Source organism: Zonotrichia leucophrys, chromosome 2 (assembly GCF_028769735.1).
Source record: "Zonotrichia leucophrys gambelii isolate GWCS_2022_RI chromosome 2, RI_Zleu_2.0, whole genome shotgun sequence".
NCBI classification, from domain to species: Eukaryota; Metazoa; Chordata; class Aves; order Passeriformes; family Passerellidae; genus Zonotrichia; species Zonotrichia leucophrys.
Window position 1 is genome coordinate 3,194,578 of NC_088171.1, and position 26,671 is coordinate 3,221,248.

General features: G+C 51.0%; 1 protein-coding gene across 1 annotated transcript; it reads right to left on the reverse strand.

Moving 5' to 3' along the window:
* Positions 1-520: 520 nt before the first annotated feature.
* On the reverse strand, positions 521-23,711 carry ZBTB47 (zinc finger and BTB domain containing 47). Its single transcript, XM_064703791.1, has 6 exons — positions 23,282-23,711; positions 10,762-12,126; positions 7,259-7,406; positions 6,633-6,748; positions 6,154-6,298; positions 521-5,250 (listed from the first exon to the last, which is right to left on the reverse strand). The coding sequence occupies exons 1-6, from the start codon at positions 23,282-23,284 to the stop codon at positions 4,883-4,885; spliced, it is 2,145 nt and encodes a 714-aa protein (XP_064559861.1). The 5' UTR covers positions 23,285-23,711; the 3' UTR covers positions 521-4,882.
* Positions 23,712-26,671: the final 2,960 nt, after the last annotated feature.

The following is a 26,671-nucleotide window of genomic DNA, read 5'->3' on the forward strand; positions in this document are numbered from 1 at the left end:
TCTTCCATTATTTTCCCAATATATCCCAAATATCCATGCTGATATTGTTGGTGAGGCTCTTTCTGCTCCATTTTAAATTAATAAAGGCATTGAGTGCTTTTGGATGTGCTCCTTGGTTTCTCCTCTGCCAACAGAGATCAGAGAGCCCCTACTCAAGAGTTCACACCAACCTGACGGAGCCAGTAGGATTAGGTGCTCAGTCCTTACCCCAGGGCTGTAAGCACTGAATTCCTTCTTCTATCCACTCATCACCCTTCCCTGAAAAGCTCTTTTTTTGTTGGCCCCACAACAGTCTCACACACATTCACACATCTCCCACCAAACCCAACACAGAGCCTGTACATGTGAAGCAGTGGCAGCAATCGACATTCCACAGGATTCCTCATCCTCCCTATCTCTGACTGCTCACACAGTTCCCTGAAAAAAAAAACCCTTTTAAAAGAAAAGTTAAAATAAAAGGAGGGGAAGAAAAAGATGAAGCAAAATTAAGGTAACAAAAGAAAGTGGTGGAGCTTTCGGTTTTCTTTTATAAAAGACAAATCGTTTATTGATTCAGTCCTTCCACTTGCAACCTCTTTGGTAACAGTCATAACACTTCCAGACTGGGAGAACGCAGTGGAAAGGCCCAGTTCTGACCTCTCACCAACTTCAGAGCTCAGTGAGCCCCAACGTGCCTTGGTGAGAGGCCAAAAGCAGATTTCAAAGCATGGCCAAGGACCTGGCCTCGAGGGACAACCCAAGCCAGCCTCCCTACCGTGACTTGTTGCGCTGGTGGGCGGCACAGGGAGCAGCCCCAGCACCCCCAGGCAGAAGATGGCTCGGGATGGGGATCTCTGACTGGGAGCTGTGCCCTGGGAGGTGGCTTTGATGAACCTCTTGGGACCTCCTGGACATTGGGACCATCGACGAAGCAAGACTCGCCCGTTCCTGCGGTAGACAATGACTTGCCTCAGTTGGCCCCACGGGGATGGATCCAACCATCTCAGCCTCCCCCTCCTCACACCATCCCAAAGAGAGTAACTGCTGTACTTGGAGTTAAAGATAAACATATATTGATTACACATGGTCATAAAAAAAAAAGGTAATAATAATAATAATACATTTCCTAGAACATTACTTAAGACGCTTCTGAAAAGCATCCAAGCTTCCCCTTCCCTCCCCGCCTTCCCTTAATCTATACAGAATAAAGTGCTTCGTTTAGTTTGTTCACACTTGTAGAGCCACCAATACACTCTTAACTTGGCATGTTTGGGCAACTGATACTGAATGCCGTAAAATAATTCAGAGCCAAACACCAGGCATGAGAAACTAGTTTTGAGGCAAGTGCTTGGGGGTTTCATTCATTTCCTTCAAGTTCCATGCTACAGAGGTTGTTCTTATTCCTATTTTTTTATCTCCTTTTTTAAAAATTTATTATTTTCTTCCTTTGTAAGTCCAACCCAACTCCCGTCGTGGTTCCGTGTCTCTAGGCAGGGCTGCGTGTGGGGAAGCTCTGGCCGTCCGTGTGAACAAAGGGCGTCTGTCCGTCTGTCCTTCCCTCCTGACTTCGGGCAAACCAAGAGTCACCTCAGAGGAGTTGTCTAGCAGCGGATGCTCGTCTCTATTGCACTGTCACAGCCATTCCCACCCATCTGTCCATCCATCCATCGCCTTCCCACCGCGCCAGGGTTATGGCTGTGGTCCGAAGGGCCAGCCGTGCCTCATGGATACGTGAGGCAAACTGGTCTGTGCTACCAGGCTCCTGGGATATATAAACCAAAAGTGACCCTCCCCAACATGATTCCCTCCCTCCCCAAAGTTCAAATGAAGGGTGGAAAAAAAAAATTTCCGACCCAGGCGGGTCTGGGGTTTGAGTGTGTGGGAAGAGCTGTCAGCTGAACGTTGCGTATTCAGGAACCGCGTAATGGAAATCGAGACCCTCTCCACCCTCGCGGTCTGTCAAAGAAGGGATGTGAGAGATTAAGGTGCAAGAGTTAACAAAAAAAAGAATTAAAAAAAAAAATAAAGTAAAACATAAAAAGCTTGAAAACAACAGACCCAACTCTCCTGCCTGCTGCTCTGTCTAACCCCAAGGGTACAACAGTGCGGGCTGGGATAGGTCCGGGATGGACGAGGCACTGCGGGAGCGACTCGTCTGAGCTCTTAGTACACAAATGAAAACCAGACATGGAGACACACTGGGGCTGAGTCAGGGTGTAGACAAAAGGGCTTGGAGGCCTTGTAGGACTCCTGGGAACTACCCAGGCCTTGGAGAGGGGAGGGAGCAGCAGGGATCTGGTTCTCCAAAGTGCTGTGTGCATGGTCACATCTCGACGTCTCCAAGTGGCTCTAGGAGCAGGCTCTCGAAGGGAATTGGACGTGGCTGGGATCAGTCACTGGGCTTTCTGCTGGGCTTCCAGCCTCAAGGAAGGGCTCTCATCTCACAGAGATGTCCAAGGGGGGCAGGTCCTCACTGGGAGAGGATGAACTGGGACAGGAACAGGGAAAGTCACCTCCAGGTGAGTGGAATAAGGGAGCACAACGTTGGCATGGGTGTTTACGTGGGGGGAAGCCTATCAGCTGATGGGCTCCATCACAAAAGATCATAAAATGAGCCCTTCTCAGGGCACAGCGCTCCCATCCTGTCTCAAGGCTGAACATGAGGTGAAAGAAGCACAAGGAAGCCCAAGGGGATGGGATCTGGGAGGCAGCACAGGAGGAGACAGCATTGACCACTCCAGCACCTCCATGGGTTTCACTGAATGCTTCTCTAAAGCAAACATCTTCCAGTATGGGTCATGGTCCCTTCCTACAGCCAATGGCCCCAAGAGCCCTCATCCCTCAGGTGTGTTTGAGGCTTTGCACCATCCCAACGAGCCCCAGGGTCATGGAGGGAGGCAGCAGAGAAGCCTTTGGAACTCACCTGAGAAGGTCAGTGAGGTGAGGCAGCTCTGCCATAGCCACCTCCTCGTGCTCAGAGCAGATGGAGATGGAGGCTTGCTCACTGGTACTGAGAGCCACGCTGGGGATCCACAGGATCCCAGCCAACACAAAGATGAAAAGGACTTTGTGGCTCCAAAATGCTAACATCAGTCAGCTTTCCCAAGCTGCCAGACACCAATGGAGCAGCACTCAGCAGGAGATGACACCACACACCTCAAAGAGCACTCAGGACAACAGCAGATGCTCCCTGATCCTGTCCCCATCAGGCTCCTGCATGTCCCCAGTCAGCAAAGCCCCTGAGCATGGGTCTGAATCCTCCCATCTCTGCAGGGACAGCCCCAATGCTGCCCAAGTGCTTTGCTGATTTGGTCCAGGACACAAAGCACCAAGACTTTTCACAGAGCCAGGCTCCCTGTCCCCAGCACTCTGCTGTCACCCAGCATAAGCTGCAAATGAGTAAAGGCTCCTGCAGCCCATTCAGTGACCTCTTTCCTTCTTACCTATCAACAGTGCTTCCACCACCTCCTCCATGACCTGCCCCACACCAGCTTTAGAAGCACAGGATCAACTGGAACATCCCCCACCTCTTGCCAGCCCTTCTCTGCCCATGCTGGGTGTTCTCTGACTCCAAAGGGAACACTTCCCCACAGCCATGGTCAGGACACTGCATGGCACCCTGGGGCAGAGCACAGCAGTGAGAAACCCTGCTGGGACCTCAGTGCCCAACAAACAGATGACAGCAAAGCCTTCCTCTTCTCCTCCTCCTCAGCATAAAACCAGTCATATTATTTGTAAATGAAACCAAAGACCAGCTCGACTTCAACATCTTCAACAAGCACTAAGCAACACCACAGAGCATCACCAAAACAACCACAACCCTCACTGGTCCCCTCTGGTCCCCCCAAACCAGGACAGGGCAACGGATGCCAGCACCACAAGGAGAAGTGAAGCTTGGGAGAGCAAAGCAGGCAACAAACTGGAGACTGGGACATGATCATCCCCAGGCTGAACATGGTCCTGCTTTAGCTCTGAACCTTGCAGTGGGACCAACCTGGAGCTCACCCATCCCTCAGGGGTTAGTTCAGATTGTTAAGGCACTATTCTGGGCCGATTCTGCCGAGAAACAGAAGCGTCCTGCTCCTCTGTCCCAGGCTCCCCTCCTGCCGGTCCCAAAGGTACCTGAGCTCTCCCAGGATCAGCTCCCCAGCTCCAGAGCATCCCCAGGAGCACAGCTCCTGCTGGGATTAGCAGAAAGGGCATACCAGAACCCAGCTCCCTTAGGGCACCCCGGAACTGAACCGACAGCGAGCTGCAGATGCCCCGAGATGCAAGGTGGGTGTTTGTGCTTTTGCCTGTGGAGGAGGAAAACCTGCTGTAGGGAAGGAAGACGCGTTGTGGGCTGCTAACGAGGGCATGCTCATGGCTTCCCAATGGGGACACCTGCTCGCTCGCCACAGGCCACTGGGGTTGGCAGTGGGGGGCTCCCCTGGGATGCCCACCTTCCAACCCCGTGGGTGAAGAGCCTGACTTGAAAGACCAGCTTTACAGTACAGGGATTCAAGCACCACTAACTAGAATTCAGCTTTGAAATATTGATGCACCGGCCAGCAAGCTCAAGCCCGGATATCCTGCTCCTCCCAGCCTCACCAGCATCCCAGCAGGAAGGTGATGCCAGCATGTGGGAAGATGAAACTAAGAGTGACACCTTTTACCTACACCCTTACGGACGGACGGCGGATCCCCCCAACACCCATGTTCCTCAGGGGGATGCTTCCTCCTGCTCCCCCTCTCTGCAGAGAATGACGGGTGAGAAAAAGGAATAAAAACCCAAAACAACCCCAAAACGAGGAGGAAGGAGGGGTAGAGAGCAAGCAAAGCCTTGGCTCCCCGGGGGAAAGGCATTCCCGAAGGGCAGAGCAGTCCGTGCAGGCGCATGGCCGGGTGGGTGAGGGGAGGGCACCTAATTGTTGTTGGAATTTATCCTCCCCGCGGGAAACAGGGGAGGGGGTGGCGGTAGGTGAGGAGGAGGAGGGAGGGTCTGTGGCAGAGGATGGAGCAGCGGCAGGGGCAGGGGGGAGACGCCGGGGCCGGGGGGCAGCGGAGCCGGGCTGGTGGCGGGCTGGGGGACGGCCGTGTCCGAAGCCAGGGGGTTGGTGACGCGGAAACATTTCTCCTTGTGGGCCTTGAGCATGTTGGAGAAGCGGAAGCGCTGGCCGCAGACGTCGCACGGGTACGGCTTCTCCCCGGTGTGGGTCCGGCGGTGCCGCTTCATGTTGGGGCGGCTGGTGAAGCTCTTCCCGCAGATCTCACAGATGTAGGGCTTCTCCCCTGAGGGTGGGAGCAGAGGGACAGAAGCTGCTGGTTAGGGCGAGTGTCAGAGACTGGGGAGATTTGATGTCTCAAGGTATTTTGGGGTGCATGCGTGTGCCTTGTCCTGGTGAGGCAGTGAACGGCCCCACATGCCAGGCCCTAGAGCCTGTATCCCAGCCTGGCAGTGTCTGTCAGTCATGGCACACAGGGAGGCAATGCCCCATTCTCCCCTAATCCAATTCCTGAGGGCAAAATGACCAGAAGTCCCATGTGGGAGAAAGGGGAGGATCAAATACCCCTTGAGGACCAAGGGCTATTTAAAGTCAAACACCAGGCCATCATGTTCACCTAAACCCTACCTACGTCTTCAAAATTCTGTCTGAACCCAGGAGTTGGTAACCTGTGCTACCAACTACCTATATGTGCTAGGTAAAAAAGCACCTATATGTGCTTTTCTGTCTTTCTCTCTTTCTTCTTCTTCTAATTTCCCTCTCCAAAATATTCTCCTTGGAATATTTTGAGTACCTCAACATCGAACGTGTTTAAAGTTTGCTAAGTTGAATGGGCCAAATTTAATGCTGAAGTTATAAGTTTAGTGAGAAGTGTTTAATGTTGGTTGAATGCTGTACTAAACCTTTTGCCAAAGCTCCCTGGTTTTTCTCAAGTTTGCCAGCAAACTTTTGAGTTGTTCTGACTTCTTGAGTAGACCTTGTTGGCATTTCTACTGTGTGTCCAGCTCAGAGATCATGGACCACTGTAAGCCCTTCCAAAAGTCTCGTTGAATAAACTGACTGGGGCCTTATCAGTGCTTCCCAAAACCCCATCCTGCCACCCACCCAAAGATGTCACCCCCATCCCATCACTCCTTCCAGGGAGAGACTGCCTGCAGGGATTTGGGGCCAGGCAAGGGGCGGGTCTCACCCGTGTGCGTCTTCATGTGCTCATCAAAGTACTGCTTCATGTTGAAGTCCTTGCCACACCACTGGCACATGAACTGCTTGTGGCCGATGTGGATGCTCATGTGGGAGCGCAGCTGGTACTTGTACTGGAAGCGCTCGTTGCAGTTCTGTGGGGGTGAGGAGTTGTTATGAGCACCCAAAATATCTCCACATTCCCCTCAAATCACCAGCAGCAAAGAAATCCTATTCTTTCCCCCCAAGAAACCCCCCAAAACAGGTTTTTTGGGACATACCCAGCAAGTTTGCAGGCTGGGTGGATGCAAAGTCCAGGCAATCTATCGGGGACAGATCCTGGCACTGGACAAGTATCATCATAAAGTTGGTGGGGCTCTCAAACCAGGAGGTGATGCAAAGTTTGGAAAAGCGTGGGATCATCCCTACAGCTGCACTGTCGCAGAGCACAGTGGAAGATCTCTCCTCAGATCAGAGTTTCTGCCTTACCTCACATTTGAAAGGCTTTTCCCCCGAGTGCTGGAGCGAGTGGACCTTGAGGGACATGCTGCGCTTGAAGGACTTCCCGCAGGTCTCACAGGTGAAGGGCATGTCCTTGGTGTGTGCTGGTGGGGACAGGGGCGGGTCAGCAGCCTCCACACACCTCCACCACCCACCTCCCCACACCCCAGCTCTGGCTCCCAGTGCCCAACCCCAGCAAACCCAAAGAACATCTGGAAGATAAATGGCGATGACGTTTCAAGCATTTCTCTTCCAAACTCCCATTCTTTTGGATGTCTTTGGTGGCTCCAAGGCCTAGGGACCCAACCATTGTTGTCACATGCAATTTGCTTTTCAAAGCCCAGCACTGATGTGGTCTGATCCTTTTACACGTCAAACCTTCCTCTGGTCACTTCTGATCAATAAAATAAATGGGATTCCCCAGCACCATGTCGAAACCCAGCACTGAGCAGACATTGGCTCAGCATTGAGTATCAGACCAAATTTGAAGATGAGGATGTGAGAAAGCTCACCCAAGAGTAAGCCAACATGACAGCAACAGAAAACACCTTCCATTGCCAACTGATGGGCCAACACCCCCAGCAAGATCTCCCCGTGGTGCCTCCCACACTCACCAACCATGTGTTTGCGCACGTGGGCCATGGTGTAGAACTTCTTCTCGCAGATCTCGCAGGAGAACTTCTTCTCTGCATAGCCATGGACAATCTTGTTGTGCTCATGGAGAGACCAGAGCTTCTTGAAGCCCTTCCCACACGTCACACACTGCAAGGACACGGGAGACAGTCAGGGAAGAAACTTCGTCTATGGAAAGGGAACATCGTGGTGAAATCTACAGCTGATATCAAAAACCACATCTACCAGATATAGACCTTGTCACTTCAAAACCTCCAAATTTCATATTTCTGTGAAAATGAGCAAGGGGCAATGACCTTCCAGGGAAGGATGTGGAATCTTCATCAATGGCTGCATCAGGATTTGGATAAGCAACAGATCATGCCCTATTCCCAGCTGGGAATTTTATTCCTAAATGAAGATGTTACATAAAATAATCCCAACCCTCTGTGCATTGGAAATTTGCAAAAAATATGAAAAGAAGGAGAATCGCTATCCAGGGCAGTACAACTTCAGTCTTCAGCAGATATAATGGATACTGCACCACTAAATTAGTTTTCCAAGCAGATCTATGATTGTATGATATCCAAAAGGACCAAAATGGACCCAAACCCCCAGTCCATCAGAACAAGGAGAACAATGTAACATGCAAAGTCTTCCCCAAAAAGTTAAGGTAGAGAATCACTTCAGCTCCAACAAGTTCAATGTTCCTCTGGAAGTTCTCAGGAAAAGCTCCAGCTTCTGTGTGAGACCTCTTGGAGGCCTGTGATACCAGTTCAGTGCTCAGGAAAACACAGGAAAGAAATATCCACCAAGGAAACCACACCAGGAGCCAAGGATCAGCTCCTTCCCCTTCACCTGTCCATGGCTCACATTCCTCTTGGTCAACAGGGATGAAACCATCCCTTCTCTCCTTGCAGATTTGTTGAGAAAACAATTCATGCCTTGAACAGATTTGTTGAGAAAAGAATTCATGCAACAACATGGCTGAATTACACCACTGAACCTGGGGAAGGATTCCTCCACTTCTTCTCCTTCCCAGAGGAACAGATGCTCCTTGATGGGTTTCAACCAAATTTTGCTGTGATATCATTAAAAACACATAATTGTGCTATGAAGTCACTGTATTTTTCCATATACATTTATATTTATGTGCCCCCAAAGAGAAAATTAGGGTCACCGAGCCATTCCCAAGCCTCCTCATCTTCATCTTGTCATGTTCAAATGTCAACATGAGCAGTCCTCCAAGTCCTGCTGTTCCCAAGTATGTATTTCCATGGATCAGAACAGATTTATCTCTGTCTTAAGGGATATTTCAGGGCAAATTCAGGACTAGAGCCTGATATCAAAGACACATCAATATCCATTTTCTCCACTTAAAATGAAAGAGGCAGGGAAATTTCAAAATGAAAGGCACAGGAAAAGCAGCAGAGGTAGAAAAACCCCCAGGGCTGGGACCAAACACTCTGGAGGGCTGAGCTCTGTGTCCTCACTCACTGCTGAAAATCATCACTCAAAAAATATGGAAGTAATGTCCAAATGAGGGGAAAAAATGAGGATATAAATTCTTGCAGGTTAAAAGGAAAACCATCCTGAAGCTGGAAATAAAAAGAGTTTGAGGGACAACTCAATAAAGCAAAGGATGAATCACTTTTCAGGTGGTAGAGGTAGGATGCACATTATGGAGATGGGGAATGAACACAGGGAGCAGGATGGTTCTTAAATCCTAAAGCTTTATGGATGAAATTTGGGGACAAACAGGGAAAGAAAGCAGCAGACCAAACTGAGAAAAGGTAGATAGTCCCTCCATGGATCTGATGAAAACACAAGAAATAAAAACTGTTATAGGCAGAGTGCTGAAAAAAATTCCTTTTCCACCCAGACATAATTCCATGGGATGTTGATAAAGTTATTAAATATTATCAGAGCAAATGGAGTGGATTTGGCTATTTGTAAAATTAAAAATGCTTAATTAAGTGGGAGACAATGATCCCTTTTTGTACAGAAGGAGGTCACTATACAGGCAGTTCTGGTTCATTCTATTCCAAAATCATTTAGAAAAGGGATAAAAAGGAGAGGGCAAAACAAAAAACAAGCAATGAGGTGACAGCCCCATGTTATCCAGCTGGAAAGCAGATGAAGCTGAACAAACATTCTGGTAAAATTCCTTTTTACTTTTTTTTGTTAGGCCCTGAAATAGCCACCACCATGCAGGTATTGGAGCTACACTCATCCATTCTGGGAAAAAGCATCCAAAAAAAGCAACTTCAGAGTTGTGAATTTGTCAGGAAGATGCACCAAAGGGTCAGTGACTGCTTCACCTATGAGCCAAGACTGTTCCTGCTCCCGTGTTCCCTGCTTACCAAGATCTGCCTCATTCCCTGTTTTATTTGGGATGCCATCAGTGAAGGGCTCCAGCAGCACTTGGGTTGTGTTACCTCCATTGAGGAGAGCTGTGAGATCATTCAAAATCTGGTTGCTGGTGGGAAGGGTGATGCAAAAAGCTCTCAATATATTGTAATATATAATATTTGTATTTTGATATAATATTTTTATTTGTATATTATATAATATTTGTAATTATTAGCAGCAGCATCCTGTAAAACAGCTCATCAGGAATTAGGAGATGGGAATTTGGAGGGATCTTCTGGAACCATACATGTTTGCTGCTCTATCCCCCCAAAACTGCACTGATTTAACAAAGTCAGTTTGTGACACAGGATCTCATTAGCACAGGGGAAGGCCACACCAAGCCCGAGCCATGCATGGATGTCAAACGCACTCAGAAATTTGCTAATGCACACAAAAAAAGCACAAAAGGCAGATTAAAACCATTTTAACTCCTGTCAGCAAATCTTCAAATTAAGCTAAAATGGGTTCAGCTGGGTGGGAATGCTGGAGTGTGTCTCCATCAAGGGCTCGCAGTGTTTTATCCAGATTAACTGAATAAACTCAAAAGAAAAATTACTCCTCAAAAATTAACTCTGTGTTTCCACCGAGGCAGTCAAAGGGAAGCCACAGCCCTGTGGCACAAATCTTCTAATTCCAGGCCACTGTGGGACCCTCCTGAGTCTGAATACAAGTCATGGGTGAAGGAAGGTTCCCTCCCAGTTGCCATGTTCTGCTAGTTTTGCATAAGAAGAAAAATCTCACATCTCAAATTCTCAAAATTCTCAAAATCTCAAATTAACAACCAAAACCACTACACATGTGCCAACTGCAACATCATCTGAGTACGAGCCCATCCCATGGTGTAGCTGGATGGAATGACCTCTGTGGTGCTTGGGATGCCCTTCCCTCACTGGGATGTCCCACAGTGGTGGGATGCTCCTCCTTTGGTGGGATGTCCCCACTTTGCTGGCACATCCATCCACTTTAGAGGGGTATTCCCCCCTTGGTGGGACATCCATCTCTAGTGGGATGCTCCACCTTGGGGTAAGGCATTTCCCCCTTGGCGGGACGTTCACCTTGGTGGGATCCACGCCCTGGATGGATCCCTGCTCACCTGGATGTTCTTCTCACAGTCGGTCTGGTGGTGCAGCAGGAGCTCGCTCTCCAGCAGGAAGCGCTTCCCGCACTTGTCGCAGATCTGCATCCGGCTGTGCGTGACGTTCATGTGCTTCTCCAGGTACCAGCGGTTGTTGAAGATCCGCGGACACTTCTTGCACGGATAATGCTGCTTCTCCTCCAGCTTCACCTTCTGGCCCAAGCCATCTTGTTCTTTCTTTCTCTTCCTCCCCCTCTGGCCTTCTTCTTCCTCCTCCTCCTCCTCTTCCACCTTGGCCATCTCCTGGGACCTGGTTGCCATGGCAGGTTTAGTGGCTTTGGATGCCCGGCTGCCTCTGCGGGGCTGCCCGCTCTTTTCCCTTTTCATCTCTGAGGCATCTTCATCGTCATCATCCTCTTCTTCCGTCGTCTCCTCCAGATCCTCCTCCTCGCTGCGCTCCTCCTCCTCCTCCTCCCCCACCTCCGCATCCTCCTCCTCTTCCTCCTCCTCCTCCCCTTCCTCATTCTCCTCCTCCCCGTCCTCCTCCGTGTCGCGCCCATGCCCATCTGGCTGTCCCATCACAGCTGCCTCGCTGGCAGCTGCCTTCCCCTCCATGCCCTTGGAGACATTGAGTGTCTGGTTGTTGAGGTTCACCTCCACGATGATCTGCTCCCTGTTGTAGGAGCCCTGGCTGTCCAGGTCCTCCTCAGACTCCTCACCCTCCATCTTACAGACAGCACCGGGACCTCCATCCTTCTCCTCCTTGTAGTACTGCTTGGCCGGGCCGGGGGGGAGCGTCCCGCTGCCCGTCCCGTCCTCCACGCGCACCGAGAAGGGGTCGTTGCCCTCCCGGGCATAGATTTTGGGGTGGGGGGCGTCCACCTCCTGCTTGATCTCGCAGTAGTAGGGCGGGGGTCCGGCGCAGCCCTCGGCGGGCAGGGCCATGTCGGTGGCCAGGCTGAGCGAGCGCGTGTCCAGCAGGTCCTGGCAGGAGGACGCGATGTTGTTCATCTGCAGCACGGCGGCCGCGTTCAGCACGTCCTGCACATTGCAGGAGTTGACGAGCAGCTTGGAGGTGTAGATGAAGTTGAGGATCTGCTGGAGGCCCTGCGAGGTGAGGGCCTCCAGAGAGAGCTCCACGCGCTGCAGCTGCTTGTTCTGGGTGAAGAGGGAGTGGAAGAACTGGCTGTAGGCTGCCAGGACCCCCTTGTGCGCCGGGAAGATGCTCTTGTGCTGCACCAGCACGATGTCCACGTCGCACAGGTCCGGCTGAAAGAGGCGCTGCTCGTTCAGTCTGTCCATCAAACACGTGAAGTGGAGGGCTACATCCTCCACCAGGGAGTACTCAGCCGAAGGGTAGTCAGTCGTTTTTTCGACTATCAGCTGTGGGGAGGAAAGAAATAAAATCATTCAGGGCTCTTTTTACCCCCAAAAATGCCCTTCTGGCCATGCCATCCATCCCTGTCCACACATCCCCAAGTCAGCGATGTCACCTGAGAAGTTGTACTACCAGCCTCATCTTGGAGGTACCAACCAAAACATTCTGTCCCCTACTCCAGCTTGGAGTAACCATGAAGTGCTACCACCAGTCCCAGCTTGCAGATACTAACCAAAACACTCCACCACCAACCCCAGTTTGGAGATACCAGCCAAGAAATTCCATCACCAGCCCCAGTTTGGAGATACCAGCCAAGAAACTCCATCACCAACCCAATTTGGATATACCAACAAAAACTCTCTATCACCAACCCCAGTTTGGAGATACCAACCAAGAAACTCCATCACCAACCCCAGCTTGGACATGTCAACCAAAATGCTCCACTACCAGCCCCAGCTTTGGAACACCAAGAAGCTCCACCACCAGGCCCAGCTTGAAGACACCAACCAAGAAGCTCCATCGCCTGCTTGAGTCCAGAAGACTCAATCAAGGAGGAGAAGCCCCAGTGACAGGGCAGCTCAGGGCCACACCAGCACCCACTGATATCCCTTCAAGGTGTGTAGGAAGCACCATGGCCACCCAGGAGGTCCAAAGGCAGGCTCAGGTGTCCACAGTCACTCAGAGATGTCACACAGGACAGGGGATGCCTTGAACTCTTGAACCAGATGGAGGTAGATATTTGCCCCAAGCAGGACGCCAATTTTAGGCACCTGCCGAGATGGAGCCCCCTAAATAAAAGGAAATGAGGATTTTATAGCTCCCTGTTTCTGCAGACAATAACACAAAGCCCAAGATCCTCTCATATTTCTGAATTACGCTGCGTGCTCTCGCTCACGACAGCAGCTCACTCACAGCTGGATCCATTGGCATGATTTATGCACTTCTTAATGCTCATTTTCCATTGCCTGGGGAAAGGCACTACCTGGAAAAATTCAAATGAGGGAGCAGCACCCCCACGCTGGGAAATGCTGCCCTGCCAACCCTCCCCAGGCTGAGTTTTCCGGGTATTTAATCCAACTCCCACGTATTTCACAAGGTCCAGACCATCCCTGGGGTTCATCCCCTCTCCTGGTCACACCTGAGCCTCAGGAAGAGTCTGCCTGCTCCATCCCAAATCCAAGGGATATCCCACACCCTAAATCCAGTGTCCTGCATTAAAAGAAGGTGGAACACACCCAGACCCCATAATACCCTTTTTCCTGACCTTTGTAGGATGTGACCACGGACACGGTGCAGAACAGTGGCAGAGAGGGAGGGTTCAACCTGCCAGGTTTATCCTGCACCTCCTGCTCCAAAAAGAATTTTCAACTCCTATTTTTTCTGGAACAAATGGAAGCTCTTGATCAACACACAAATTCCAGCAAGACATGTTCTGTTTGTCTTTTTTTTTTTTTTTTCTGGTGAGCCAAAGGCAAAAGGACACACAGACAAAAATGTTTAAATAATAAAAAAGGGTGTTTTCTTCTCTGTTTTCCCAACAAGCAAAAAAATTCTTTCCCGTCTCTGCCAAATTTTTTCATTTTCATTGGATTTTTGCTCCACAAGCAACTTGTCCAACCAATAGGGATCTCAAGTTTTGCATGGTCCTGATAGCCCTGGAGAATCCCAGCAAGCGCTGGCACCCAGGGAAAACATGGAAAAACCAGTTCTGCTCCAAATTCTTGGCTCTGCAGCCAGAAGCAGGGCAAAAAGGTAGGAAAAGGGTTGGGTGTTTACATATTTTTATATACTTTTTATAATTTTTATATATATATATATATATGTTTAATATTTTCAATATTTTATACATCCATGCTTATATATAGTTAAACTACTTATATATAAAAATAGATAAATATATAAATACACGAACATTCTTTATACATGTACTTGCTACAAAATCCATCCCAGCTGGAACATCCATCCACCTTCACCATTTCCCGAGCCTCTCGTGACTGCCAAGAACATTTTGATGAGATCTTGGATGGTGCAGCCCTCCCCCCTCCAAGACATGTAGAAAATAATTAAGGATATAATAAATATCAAAAAACTGAAGAGACAGCAGGAATTCAGCAGAGCAGTTTGCTGTTTGCCAGGTTGAAAAAAATAACCTAAATTCAGTTTTTATCTTCGGGGATCCATCTCATTTAGGATACCCCAAGCTTGGGGTACAGCGACAAAGGAATGGGTGCAAAATAGAGGAAAACGGGTCTGTGGGGCGGCATTGCCCAGCCTGGAAAACAAAAGGCAGCTTTTTTTTGCCCTGTGGATGGAGGATTTTTGGCAGAGGGGGCTGATCCCTCACCCAGCGGCGCTCCTTGCCAGGCGGCTCTAATCAGTCCCAGCAGCGGCGAGGACAATGCGTGTCTTGGCCGCGTCCCGCCGGTGACTTCAGCCCGGGCTTGTCAGCGGGAGCCTTTTGCTCTTTATTGCTCTCAGATGCTTTTCGTGAGCTTGCCCCGCAGCCAGAGCCCCGGCCGAGACGAGAGGCGCCTGCCGGGGTGAGATCCCCAAAAAGACCCCGGCTTGCCCCAAAATGCCCCTCCGGCAGCTGCCGTCCCTGCGGCTCCAGCGGAGCGGAGCAGCCTGGCTAATGGGGATTAATGGCAGGGTTAAATCCAGGGCTCTTCCTCTGGGAAAACGCAAATATTTGAAATATAGATCTCTTTTAATATTTCGTATATTAAAATACATATTAAAGACAAAAAAAAAAAAAAAGGAAAATAATCACGAGTTTTGCTTTTTTCCACCACTCTGCCCCACTGGCTTTGCCCATCCCATCTCCATCCCCTGCTACACACCTGGGCAGCTCACTGGATGCACTAAACCAGGGTGAACCCTCCAACTGGCCCCACCACACGCTGCCAACCTCAAAGCAAGGTTCTGGCACCATCAGTGCAGTAAAACACCCCTAAAATTATTAGAAAGCAGCGTGGCCGTGAGTTCCTCACCCCGAGGGGCCGGCGGCGCCTCCAGCCAGCCCTCCCCGCCCTGCCGCTGCCCTCCAGCTCTATTTTAAGAGAGTTTTCACGTGGTGCTGCCAAAGCCCCTTCCCAAAACAGCCTGTGGGGCAAGAGGATGGCCAGAGGATGGGGAGGATGCTCGGGGTGAGGGATGTGGGGTGGAGGAGCCCCGAAGGCAGGAGATGGAAGGAAAGGATGAGTTGAGGAATGGTGGTGGAAGGAGATGCTGATGGTCACTGGGGCAGAGCAGCACCTCTCCAACCAAAGCATCAAAAATCCCAACCTGCACCCCACCATGTGCCTCAGTTTCCCTAAACATCCCCACCAACACCTGCCCTGAAAGGTGTTTGCTGCTGGATTTAAATCAATGCACTATGACAAAAGCACTTTCTCTCAGCAGCTATTGAGAACGAGATCCCTAAATGTTCCTGCAGCTCTAAACCTCCCCAAAGGACCAGAAGGCTGGGCCACTCTGGATATATTTAAATACTCAAATCCTCAGTCCCCCAAGAAGATCATCTCTGACCTTCACCAGCCTCTTCTTTATTTAATTAATTATTTGTTCATTTCTAGCGCCCTCATCACCACAGCATCGAGGACCATGAGTAATTCTTTCCCACATAAGCACAAGGACAAGGGGTCTTAGGGCATAAAATTCACATTTAAGTGGTGACAAGACCAGCTGCCTGTGAACCACTTCCCATTCAGCACAAAATTTGGGTATTTCTTTAAATTTTTCACCCTCAAGATGTACCAAAAAAAAAAAAAAAAGCAATCTGCTTTTCTGTATCATTTCCAACCACCAAAGCATTCATAGTTGACCTTCAGCATTAAATTGCATTAAAGAAAAGTGCTTTAATAAGGAGCTAAATACAATGTCAGCACTTGCTCCTCAAAAAAAAAAGAAGTCCCCCATGCCCTCTTCTCAATTTGGACATTGCTGCATTTCAGGACAAAAGAGCAGGGCTGGAACTATTTAATGTCAAAACTTGACTTTTGCTGGAGTAAGAAATAATATTAAACCCCCATTTTTACAGATTAAAAATCTGTAAAAACCTCAGATGACACAAAGGGGCATCGTTACAAACCCCAAACACTCGCGCTTTCGGTTTTAATCCTTGGCCTCCTACAACCTGCCCTCTGCCTTCCAGACCCTGGCATGAACCCTTCAGCCTTTTCTCCCTAGTTTTGAGGTCATCAGGAGATATTTTTTCAAAAAAAAGCTCCCCAAATCAGGATACACCAGCCCAGAACGAGCAACGCTTCCTGGACCGTGCACATCCCATTGCCCAACCACCCATTTCTGGAACACAGCCATGCCTGGGGCAGAGGCAGAAACCACATCCCAAAGCTCCTGTCCCTCTCCTGCAACCAAACCCCTGCATGAAACCTTCAGCCTTTTCTCCCTAGTTTTGAGGCCATTACAAGATTTTTTTTCGAAATTATGTGTTTTCCTACAGCTCCTCAAACCAGGATACACCAGCCCAGAACGAGCAGCGCTGTCTGGACTGTGCACATCCCATTGCCCAAGCACCCGTTCCTGGGGCACAGTGACAGAAGAATAAACCACAACCCAAAGCTCCTGTCCCTCTCCTGTCACCAGACCCTTGCATGAAACCTTCAGCCTTTTCTCCCTAGTTTTGATGCCATTACAAGATTTTTTTCTTTTCAAAATTACACCAGCCCAGAATAAGCAGCGCTGCCTGGACCGTGCACACCCCAATTCCCAAACACCCATTCCTGGAGCACGGTGGCAGAGGCATAAACCACATCCCAAAGCTCCTGTCCCTCTCCTGTTGCAAGACCCTTGCATGAAACCTTCAGCCTTTTCTCCCTAATTCTGAGGCCATCAGAAGATGTTTTTCAAAATTTTGTGTTTTCCCACAGCTCCCCAAACCAGGATACACCAGCCCAGAACGAGCAGCGCTGCCTGGACCGTGCACATCCCACTGCCCAACCACCCATTCCTGGAGCACAGTGGCAGAGGCATAAACCACATCCCAAAGCTCCTGTCCCTCTCCTGTTGCCAGACCCTTGCATGAAACCTTCAGCCTTTTCTCCCTAGTTCTGAGGTCATTAGAAGATTTTTTTCTTTCCAAAATTATGTGTTTTCCCACAGCTCCCCAAACCAGGATACACCAGCCCAGAACCAGCAGCGCTGGCTGGACCGTGCACATCCCATTGCCCAAGCACCCATTCCTGGAGCACAGCCGTGCCTGGGAAGCTGGCAGAGGGATAAACCACATCCCAAAGCTCCTGTCCCTCTCCTGCCGCCTACCTTGACCGCTCTGCTGTCCCCTCCCTCCCCGGGGAGCTCTCCGTGGGTGCTCTCGGCACGGGACCGCGCTGGGGGTGGGGTCTGCTCGTTCCTCCGACGGGTGTTTTTATTTAATGACGAGAGGGTTGTCCGGAAAAACAAGCAGGAAGGGAAAACAATAGCTCGGCCACAGCCCCGCCTGGCGAGGCGCCGGCCGGCACGGCCCCGAGCGAGCGCCCACCGCCGGCATCCTGCCCGAGGGATGTGCCCGGCCCGCTCCGGAGCCCCCAGGATGCTGCTGACACCGTCCCAAGCGGTGATTTTTATTTATGAGTTGTCTAAAAGGCTTCAAGGTGCCCAAAGCAGAGCCATGTGCAGCCACAGACAGCAGGCGAGGGGAAGGGGCTCAGCGATGTGTTGGGCACCCCAAAAAACATCTCCCAGCCTCTGCTGGGTGAAGAAGAGCATCAGTCCAGCTGTGGGACAGTCAGATGCTTCACAGGCTTTTTTTTTTCCGCCTCCCTTTTGGTTGTTCCTAATTTTTTATTAATGAGATTCATCCTGTATAGGCTTTGGCTCAAGGATGCTTTTCCCAGGGAGTTGGTAGCAGCACCAGGCCCAGCAGTTCTAGTGGAATGGAACAGGGACTGCTCCTTCCCCCATCTCTGTCTCCCTGCAACCAAGAGGACACCTTTGCAAAGGGGAAAAGGTTCATTTGGGGGTTTTTTGGAAGCACCATGGCCACCAGCAGCGTGGGCAGAGGAGCAGGATGAGCATCACAAAAGCTTCATCTACTGGGAGCAGGCACTGCCTTCCCAACAGCACAGCCCACAGAGGGTTGATGGCTTGGTGCTTTTTTAACTCATATTTTTAAAAATTTTTAAACCAAATCAGCTGCTCTCAGTGCTTTTTGCCTTTCCTTTTGTACACAGAGCTGCAAAGCCACTGTGATATTTCCAAGGACGGATGGATCAACTCCTATCCCCAAATTGTCCCAGTGAGGTGATGCTGCTCCTGGAGGATGCCACCACTGTGATGGCATCGAGGACACTGTCCCTCTGTTCCACCAGGGTGACAGTGAGGGCACTGCCAAGCCCTGGGAGCCCATCCCAACACGTGGGAAGTGGAGCACTGTGCCCTGCTCAGACACAGCCTCTGCTGCAAAAATACACAGGCTCCAGCAACGCTGCATTATTTTCATCTCAGGACAAATCCCAATTCCTCCAAGAGAGCAGAGGCACCAAAACCTGGATGGGAACACCCTTCTGAGTGTCCCTGTCCCCTTGGTCAGGGCTGGTGTGGCTCAGTCAGACCCAGCAAAAGCTCTGCAGGTGATTCCAGAGCTGGGCAAAGCCAGGTCTGGGGTTAAATCCCAAAGGGATGTGGTGGATTCCAGGAGAGCTGGCACAGCCCTGGCAAACACTGAGGGCAGACAGGACAGCCAGGCCATGGGGGCACCACCAGTGCCTGGCACAGCCAGGCTGATGGAGATGTCCCCAAGCTGGCACGGGGATGGGACGGGAAGGGACGGGGTGGGATGGGATGGGATGGGATGGGATGGGATGGGATGGGATGGGATGGGATGGGATGGGATGGGATGGGATGGGATGGGATGGGATGGGATGGGATGGGATGGGATGGGATGGGATGGGATGGGATGGGATGGGATGGGATGGGATGGGATGGGATGAGATGCTGCCTTACATCTGTGGGATGCAGGACTGCCCTCAGGGTCACTCTCAGGGTGGAAGAGCCCACGGGACACGCACACACACACACACACACACACACACACACACACAAAGCCATCGCCCCCCTCCCTCTCCTGCCCGAGACAAACAAGCAGAGGGAAGGCTGAGGGAGGAAATGAGGACAAAACCCAAGGCTGACCTCCCCAGCTGGGCTGGCGGCCAAGAGGCTGCGCCAGGGGCCAACTCCAGAGGGGACATCACCCCAGAGAGCCCAGGGATGTCCCCAGTGCCACTGCCACTGAGGGAGAGTCTGGATGCAACAGGACAGGCGGTGCTCAGAGCCCCCCAGAGCTCACAGGAACCCCAAATTCAGTGCTGGGAGCAGGGATGGTGCAGGAGCAGGGATGGGTGCAGCAGGACAGCCACCATGTCACCTGTGCAGAGCCCAAGGGCATCATAACCCCAAGGCACCCCCCTGCCATGTGCAGCCAGGGATGCAGGAAGGGGTGGATCCGCAGGAGATGGAGGGGCAGGATGAGGGATGAGGACAGGTGATGAGGTGGAGATGATGGATGGAGAGATGGAGGAGGAGACGGAGAGGATGGATGGAGGGATGGAGGGATGATGAGGTGATGGATGATGATGGAGAGGAGATGGGGATGGTGATGGATGTGGATGATGGATGGGATGGATGGATGATGGAGGGATGGATGGATGGGGATGATGGATGGAGAGTGGATGATGGATGAGGATGGATGGATGGAGGGAGGATGGATGGAGGAGTGGAGGATGGAGTGGATGGATGGATGATGGATGGATGGATGGATGGATGGATGGATGGATGAGATGATGGATGGGATGGGGATGGGGATGGGATGGATGGATGGATGGATGGATGGATGGATGGATGGATGGATGGATGGATGGATGGATGGATGGATGGATGGATGGAGCCTCCTCCCAAGCACTGCTGAATGAGGTTTCCAGCATCCCCTGCCCAGCACCCCAGTGCCCATCCCTGGGGCAGCCACCACGACCCTCGAGGTGGATCAGCAGCATTGTGGGGTGTGACACCTGCAGGGTTTGTCCCACACTCAGCCCTCAGCAAAGCCTAAAACCACAGCATTTCCTAAGCCAGACACAAACTTGCCAGAGACCCAAGGTTCCACCTGTCCCAGCATGCTGGGCAGGGCTTTCCATCCCAGAGCATTTCTCCAAACCCTGGCTCTGACCCCAGGGATGGTCCCCTTCTCCAGATCCATCCTAACCCAGCCTTGACCAGGGCTCTTTGGGAAGCACCAGCCAAGCTCCTGTAATCCAGCCATGGAATGGTTTGGGCAGCATGGAACCCTAAAGATCATCTTGTTCCAACTTCCCTGCCATTGGCCATCTTCCTTCAGATCCAGTTGCCCAGATCCTTCCTGCCCAACACTTTTAACTTTTTTATGACATGCATTATTTTTGTCCTTATTTTTATCACCCTTTTTTCCTGTAGCTTGGGGAGAAGAGCTTTAACTCAGACAGGGTGTCAGCATTCCTGGCTCCAGGCAAAAGATGCAATCATAAAAAAAATAATAAAAAAAGACAGTTTGTTGTAATTAGGCCTTCTACCCATCACATCTGCGCCACCATGGCCAGTCTTTCCCCATATCCAAAGGCATCCCAGTTTTCACCATCAGGAGAGGTGGATGAACACTGAGTTGGCTGCAGAGGGGACAGCAGCTCCAGAGGAAAGGGGACAAGTCCTCAGGTGTGTCCCCATGCAGGAAACCCAATGGGGCCACCCCTGCCCTGCACAAACCACCCCAACAACACAACCCATTTCCCTTACAAATAAGGGAAAATTAGGGGCAGGAGGCACAGAGCTCATCCTGCTCACCAACATCCCCTCCTCCAGTTCTACAGGGACCCATGGAATGCCAGGGGACATCTAGGATGACATCTAGCATGCAAACCACATGGAGGATCTAAATACCCACATTTTTGGGATCAGGCAAACATGGCAGCAAATTAAAAACTTCATCCCTTGCTCTTCCTGGCAAGTCACTTTGTCAGGGCCACCACCAGGTCCCCTCTATAAAGGCTTAAATGCAGCAGCGCAGGAGAGCCGTCAGTCTTCTCCTCCAGGAAGGAGAACAGGAAAATCAGCAATTCCCCCCAAAACCTTCCAAGACCCTCTGATGTTTTGACACATTCAGTTCATCCGCAAAAGGTTTGGGTTGATTTTTTTTTTTTCTCCTTATTTTTCCACGAGCAGAAAAACCTGCATCTTAAAAAGCACCAATATTTCATCAACTCCCAGGCAAGCGACCTCCCGTTTTTCTCCCTGTCTTTTGCAAAGGATCCATCTCCAAAGGCGGCAGCGGGTTATTTTTGTGGAGGGGGTGGCGATGTCTCTGCTCCAGCCCCGAGAGACACGAGCACGGGGCCGTTTATCTCGCCTGCCGATAAGGGAACGCTCCGTTAATTCCTCCCGGGGAGAACAAAGCTCCGCCGTCATTCCAAGCCCAGGTGGCAAAGGGGACCCTGCGGCCACCCCGGGAAAAGCCCCGGAGCGGGGCTGAGCATCCTCAGGGAAACTCTGCAGCTGGAGGCAGAATGTTTGCACCCTGCGAGATTTCACCACAGATCCAGGCAAAAAAAATTAAAAAAAAAAAAATTAAAAAATAATAAATCCCTTTCGTGTCTTTCCAAGGAGGAATTTTGCTTTGTAAAGCAAATCTTCCTCTGGTTCTTGCCGAGGCAGGGTGTGGAAGGAAGGCTGAATTCCCAACTTTTCCCCGTCTTCCTCGCTGGGGTGGGCTCCGGGTGTCTCCAGCTCCACCTCAGGGCACGAAATGCTCCCCAAAACACCCCGGTGTGTCCCCCGAGCCCTCAGCATCTCCTCTGGCAAGGGATGCAGGCGCAGGATTCAGCATTTCACAGGCCGAGTGTGACTGCCCAGCGTGAACCCAAACCCAATCCCGACCACTTTAACCCCAGCGTTAATTAAACCCCCGCGGTCTTGGGGCGCCGAGCCCCATCCCACACCATCCCATCCATCATCCTTTCCTCATTTTTCCGAGCTTGCACTTTCTTGCCCTTTCCAAAATTCCACTCGGACGCTTCCCGGGGCGTCAGGACGGGCAGGGAGCCAGGGCTGGGGCAAACCCAGCCCCGCACTTTTTGGGATGGGGGAGGCTCTGAGGCACCGGGAGCGCATCCCAGGGGGATTTCCCGTGGATCTTTCCCACCTCAGGCCTGCCCTCCGCAACTCCAACTAAACCCCCCCCAAAAAAACTCCACCGGCCGATAAAATAGGTCACTGCTGCAGGCGAGCAGCTCTGGTGTTATTAGTATTATTATTATTGTTATTTTTTAAGAGAAAATCGCTTTTTCAGAGGTGGGGGGGATGCTGCGCCCTCCCTGCAGCCTCGCTCCTCCGGGATGTTGGGGAGCGCCCGACCCCCCCCCAGACCCGCCGGGAAAAGGGGGCCCAGGACGGGAACCAGCCGTGGAAAAAGGGGGGGGAAGGAGGCGGGCAGGAATTGGCAAAAGGATGGAGTCATCCGGGGAATGGGAATGGCCGAGGAAGCGGCAGCTCCTGCGCCCCCCCGCTCTCCCTCACAGCGGATCCTCCGGCCTGGGGGGCTCCAAAAGTGTGTGGGTGCCCACAAATCCTGCCAGGGACCCCCGAGCCGAGCTGGGCTCCTCCCAAGAGAAGGCTCCGACCCCTCCTCACGGCCCTTCCGCACCGCCATCCCCCTCTAAAGCAGCCCAAAGGTGCTGGTGATGGTGGGGGGGGGCCGCGTTTTTAATGCCATTTCCACCAAACCCAGCCCGTCCTCGCCTTGCAGGAGGGGGCACCCCCATGCAACCCCCACAGCAGAGCAGCACCGGGCCCAAACCCGGCCGGGCTGCGCTTTTTATACCCCCCAAGCCCACAAAAAAATATAAAATAAAAAATAATCCACGGCCCCCTCCCCTGTCCCCTCAGGCCTGGATGCAGCATTGCCCATGCAGCCCCCCCCCCCTTCCCCCCACCACCTCTCTCATGCACCTCCGCCGCCCTGGCCGGGATTTGGGCAAGTTTCGAGGCCTTTGGGAAGTCGGCAAAGCCCCGGCAAAGCGAGGAAGCGACGGAGGAAGGAAGGGGAAGGGAGAGGGGGAAATAAAAGCGAGGAGAAAAGGGAGAAGGGGGGCGGGTGGAAAGGGGGGGTTCAGGCTCTACCATTTTGATGCAAAGGTCTCCGCGCTGAGGAGTCCCGGTCCTCCTCCGCTGGCCTGGGGTTTGTGCTCTCCATGAAAAAAACAAGGAATTGGTGGGTTGGGTGGGTTGCTGGTTTGGTGGCTTTTTTTTTTCCTGTTTTTCTTTTTTTTTTTGGCCGCCTTATTTCTGCTTTTTTTTCCTTTTTTTTTTCGCCTTTTGGAGGAGGAGGAGAAGGGGGGGGAGGAAATCACCGCGCCAGCGCTGCTTGCATCCCCGTCCCTCTTTTCCCCCTATATTTCCCTTTTCATCATTTTCCTCTCCTCCTGCTTTATATATTGTTTTTCTTCTTTCTCTCTCTTTTTTTTTTTAATTTAATTTTTATATTTTTCCTCCTCCTCCTCTTCACCTCATCCTGCCCATCGCCATGTTCGCCCCTTTTGGGAAGCCGGAGGAATGCGGAGCGGCGGCGGCTCCGGCTGCCAAGAGCCCCGGGGCCGCTGATTGGAGCCGCCGCATCAGCTGGGGCCGCGGCTGCCCCTTTAAAGCGACAGCAGCCACCGCCACCCCACGGGGGACACCCCCCTGTCACCCTGTGCCCGCACCCCGAGCCCTCCGCCATAGCCGCCAATGCAGCGCGGCATCCCCCGGGAGCATCCCCGGGACCCCGCTGGGGAGGGGAAACTGAGGCACGCAGCTCCTCACCCCCTCCCCAAAACCAATAGAAAGATACCAAGGCTTTTTGGGGGACATAAAAGATCAATTTGAGGAGTCATGGAGCTTAAAATGGGATTTTTTGAGTCTTTTCCCACTGTTTGGATGAAATGGGGATGCCCCATCTGGATGTCTTTAAGGCACATTTGGAGTATTAGTTGGGAGCATCCTCTGCATCCTGATGTGGCAGGGCAAACTGAGGCACACAACCCTTCACACCCCCTCCCCAAACCAAATAAAAAGATCCCAATATTTTTTGAGGCGTAAAACCTCAATTTGAGGTGTCGTGGAGTAACATCCATTTGATTAAAATGGGATTTTTGGAGTGTTTTCCTGTTGTTTGAAGGAAATGGGGATGCCCCATCTGGATGTGTTTAAGGCATGTTTGGTCCTTGGGAGCATCCTCTGGATTGCGCTATGGTTGGGGAAACTGAGGCACACAGCTCCTTACCTCTTCCCCAAACCCCAGCAGAAAGACCCCAAGGCTTTTTGGGTCATAAAACCTCAATTTGAGGTGTTGCAGAGTAACAGGGATTTATTCAAAACTAGATTTTTGGGTTCTTCTCCCACTGTTTGGAGGAAATGAGGACCCCCACTTGGATGTGTTTAAGGCACATTTGGAGCATTAGTTGGGAGCATCCTCTGCATCCGGCTATGGCAGGGGAAACTGAGGCACACAAACCTCTCACTCCCTCCCCAAACCCAATAAAAAGACCCCAGGGCTTTTGGGGCATAAACCCTCAGTTTGATGTATTGTAGAGTAACAGCAATTTATTTAAAATGGGATTTTTGGGGTGTTCTTCCACTGTTTGGAGGAAATGGGGATCCCCCACTTGGATGTGTTTAAAGCACATTTGGTCATTGGGAGCATCCTCTGGATTCTGCTATGGTTGGGGAAACTGAGGCACACAAATCTCTCCCCCCCTCCTCAAACCCAATAGAAAGACCCCAAGGCTTTTTGAGGCAAAAAACCTCAGTTTGGGTGTATGAATAAGGTGTTTATTTAAAATGGGATTTTTGGGGTGTTCTCCACTGTTTGGAGGAAATGGGGATCCCCACTGGATGTGTTTAAGCACATTTGGTTCTTGGGAGCATCCTGGATTCGTCAGTGGTTGGGGAAACTGAGGAACACCAAATCCTTTAATACCCCTTTCAAACCCAAATGGGGAAAAGACCACCAAGGCTTTATTGAGGGAAAATCCTCAGTTTGGGATTGTAGTCAACAATAGGTGGGTCCATTTATTAAAATGGAGATTTTTGGGGTGTACTTCCCCACTGTTTGGAGGAAAAAGAGGATTTTTTTCCAAACTGGGAGGGTGTGTAGCACATTTCCCCATTGGGAAGGATTGCTCCTCAATAATCTCAAATGTGCCTTAAACACATCCAGTGGAGGATCCACCATTCCTCAACAGTGAGAAAACCCCAAAATCCCATTTTAAAATAAACTGCTGTTTTCTACAGTACCCAAACTGAGGTTTTTTGTCCCAAAACACCTTGGGGTCTTTCTATTGGGGGGAAAAGTTGTGTGCCTCAGTTTCCCCAAACACAGCAGGATCCAGAAGATGCTCCCAAGAACCAAATCTGCCTTTAACACATTCAGGTGAGGGATCCCCATTTCTTCCAAACAGTGGGAGAAAACCCCAAAAATCTCATTTTAAATAAATTGCTGATACTCCACAACAACCCAAATCGAGGTTTTATGCCCCCAAGAAGCCTTAGGTCTTTTTATTGGGGTTCCAGACAGGGTGAGAGGTTGTGTGCCTCAGTTTCCCCAAGCACAGCAGGAACCAGAAGATGCTCCCAAGAACCAAATCTGCCTTTAACACATTCAGGTGAGGGATCCCCATTTCTTCCAAACAGTGGGAGAAAACCCCAAAAATCCCATTTTAAATAAATTGCTGTTACTCTACAATACCTCAAACGGAGGTTTTATGACCCAAAAAGCCTTGGGGGTCTTTCTATTGGAGTTGGGGACAGGGTGAGAGGTTGTGTGCCTCAGTTTCCCCAAGCACAGCAAGATCCAGGGGATGCTCCCAATTAATGCTCCACACCTGCCTTAAACGCATCCATGTGGGGGATCCTCATTTCCTCCAAACAGTGGGAGAAGAACCCAAAAATCTCATTTAAAATAAATTGCTGTTATTCCACAGTACCTCAAACGGAGGTTTTATGCCCCAAAAAGCCTTAGGTCTTTCTATTGGGGTTCCAGACAGGGTGAGAGGTTGTGTGCCTCAGTTTCCCCAACCGTAGCAGGATCCAGAGATTGCTCCCAACTAATGCTCCAAATGTGCCTTAAACACATCCAGGTGGAGGATCCCCATTTCCTCCAAACAGCGGGAGAAAACTCTCAAAATCCCATTTAAAATAAATTGCTGTTACTCTACAGTACCTCAAACTGAGGTTTTATGACCCAAAAAGCCTTGGGGTCTTTCTATTGGAGTTGCGGACGGGGTGAGAGGTTGTGTGCCTCAGTTTCCCCAAGCACAGCAAGATCCAGGGGATGCTCCTCAATTAATGCTCCACACCTGCCTTAAATGCATCCATGTGGGGGATCCTCATTTCCTCCAAACAGTGGGAGAAGAACCCAAAAATCTCATTTTAAATAAATTGCTGTTATTCCACAGTACCTCAAACGGAGGTTTTATGCCCCAAAAAAGCTTTGAGTCTTTTTATTGGGGTTCCAGACTGAGTGAGAGGTTG

Bases quoted from the DNA above. Each gene is read 5' to 3' on its own strand.
- ZBTB47 (XM_064703791.1), bottom strand. The intron at 6,749-7,258 runs GTGAGTGTGGGA...TGTCCCCACCAG, and splicing joins CGTGCGCAAACACATGGTTG to CACACACCAAGGACATGCCC. The intron at 5,251-6,153 runs GTGAGACCCGCC...TCCCACCCTCAG, and splicing joins GCACATGAAGACGCACACGG to GGGAGAAGCCCTACATCTGT.